This window comes from Chaetura pelagica, unplaced genomic scaffold, assembly GCF_000747805.2.
Source record: "Chaetura pelagica isolate M959 unplaced genomic scaffold, ChaPel_1.0 scaffold232, whole genome shotgun sequence".
Classification (NCBI taxonomy): Eukaryota; Metazoa; Chordata; class Aves; order Apodiformes; family Apodidae; genus Chaetura; species Chaetura pelagica.
Genome location: NW_009952441.1, coordinates 381,034 through 381,418, shown reverse-complemented (window position 1 = coordinate 381,418; position 385 = coordinate 381,034). Strand labels below are relative to the sequence as shown.

The following is a 385-nucleotide window of genomic DNA, read 5'->3' as shown; positions in this document are numbered from 1 at the left end:
ACCCCCCATGGCATCCCCCATGACTACTCCCGCCTTGCCACCTCCACCAAGAGGATGCTGAACTCCCCAGCCCCTCCCTGTGAGACATAGCTGTGCCCCCCCCACCCCCTCCAGTCCTCAGGGTCTCCCTGCTGCTGGTCGGGGGGCTGAGCACAGAGCCAGGACCCTCACAGAGCACCAGGACCCCCATCCGTGGGTGCTTGCAGGGATGGTGGGATGCACCCAGGACGTGTGTGATGGCTGGGCTGGGGGGGTGCACCCACCCCACAGTGGGGCCGGATCCTGCCCCAGGAGGAGCTGTGCTGGGAGCCCTGGGGCAGGGGTGATGCCCCCCGGAACGTTTGTGGAGGGGGTGATGCCCCCCAGGGGGTTTGTGGCGGGTGCT

General features: G+C 68.3%; 1 protein-coding gene across 1 annotated transcript in view; it reads left to right on the top strand.

Annotated features, from left to right (window-relative positions):
- Positions 1–150, top strand: part of SLC22A31 (solute carrier family 22, member 31) — a 6,077-nt gene extending 5,927 nt beyond the window's left edge. Inside the window, exon 7 of the mRNA XM_010008451.1 lies at positions 115–150. Within this exon, the coding sequence (XP_010006753.1) occupies positions 115–150 (36 nt within the window). The remainder of the gene's footprint in view (positions 1–114) is intronic.
- Positions 151–385: the final 235 nt, after the last annotated feature.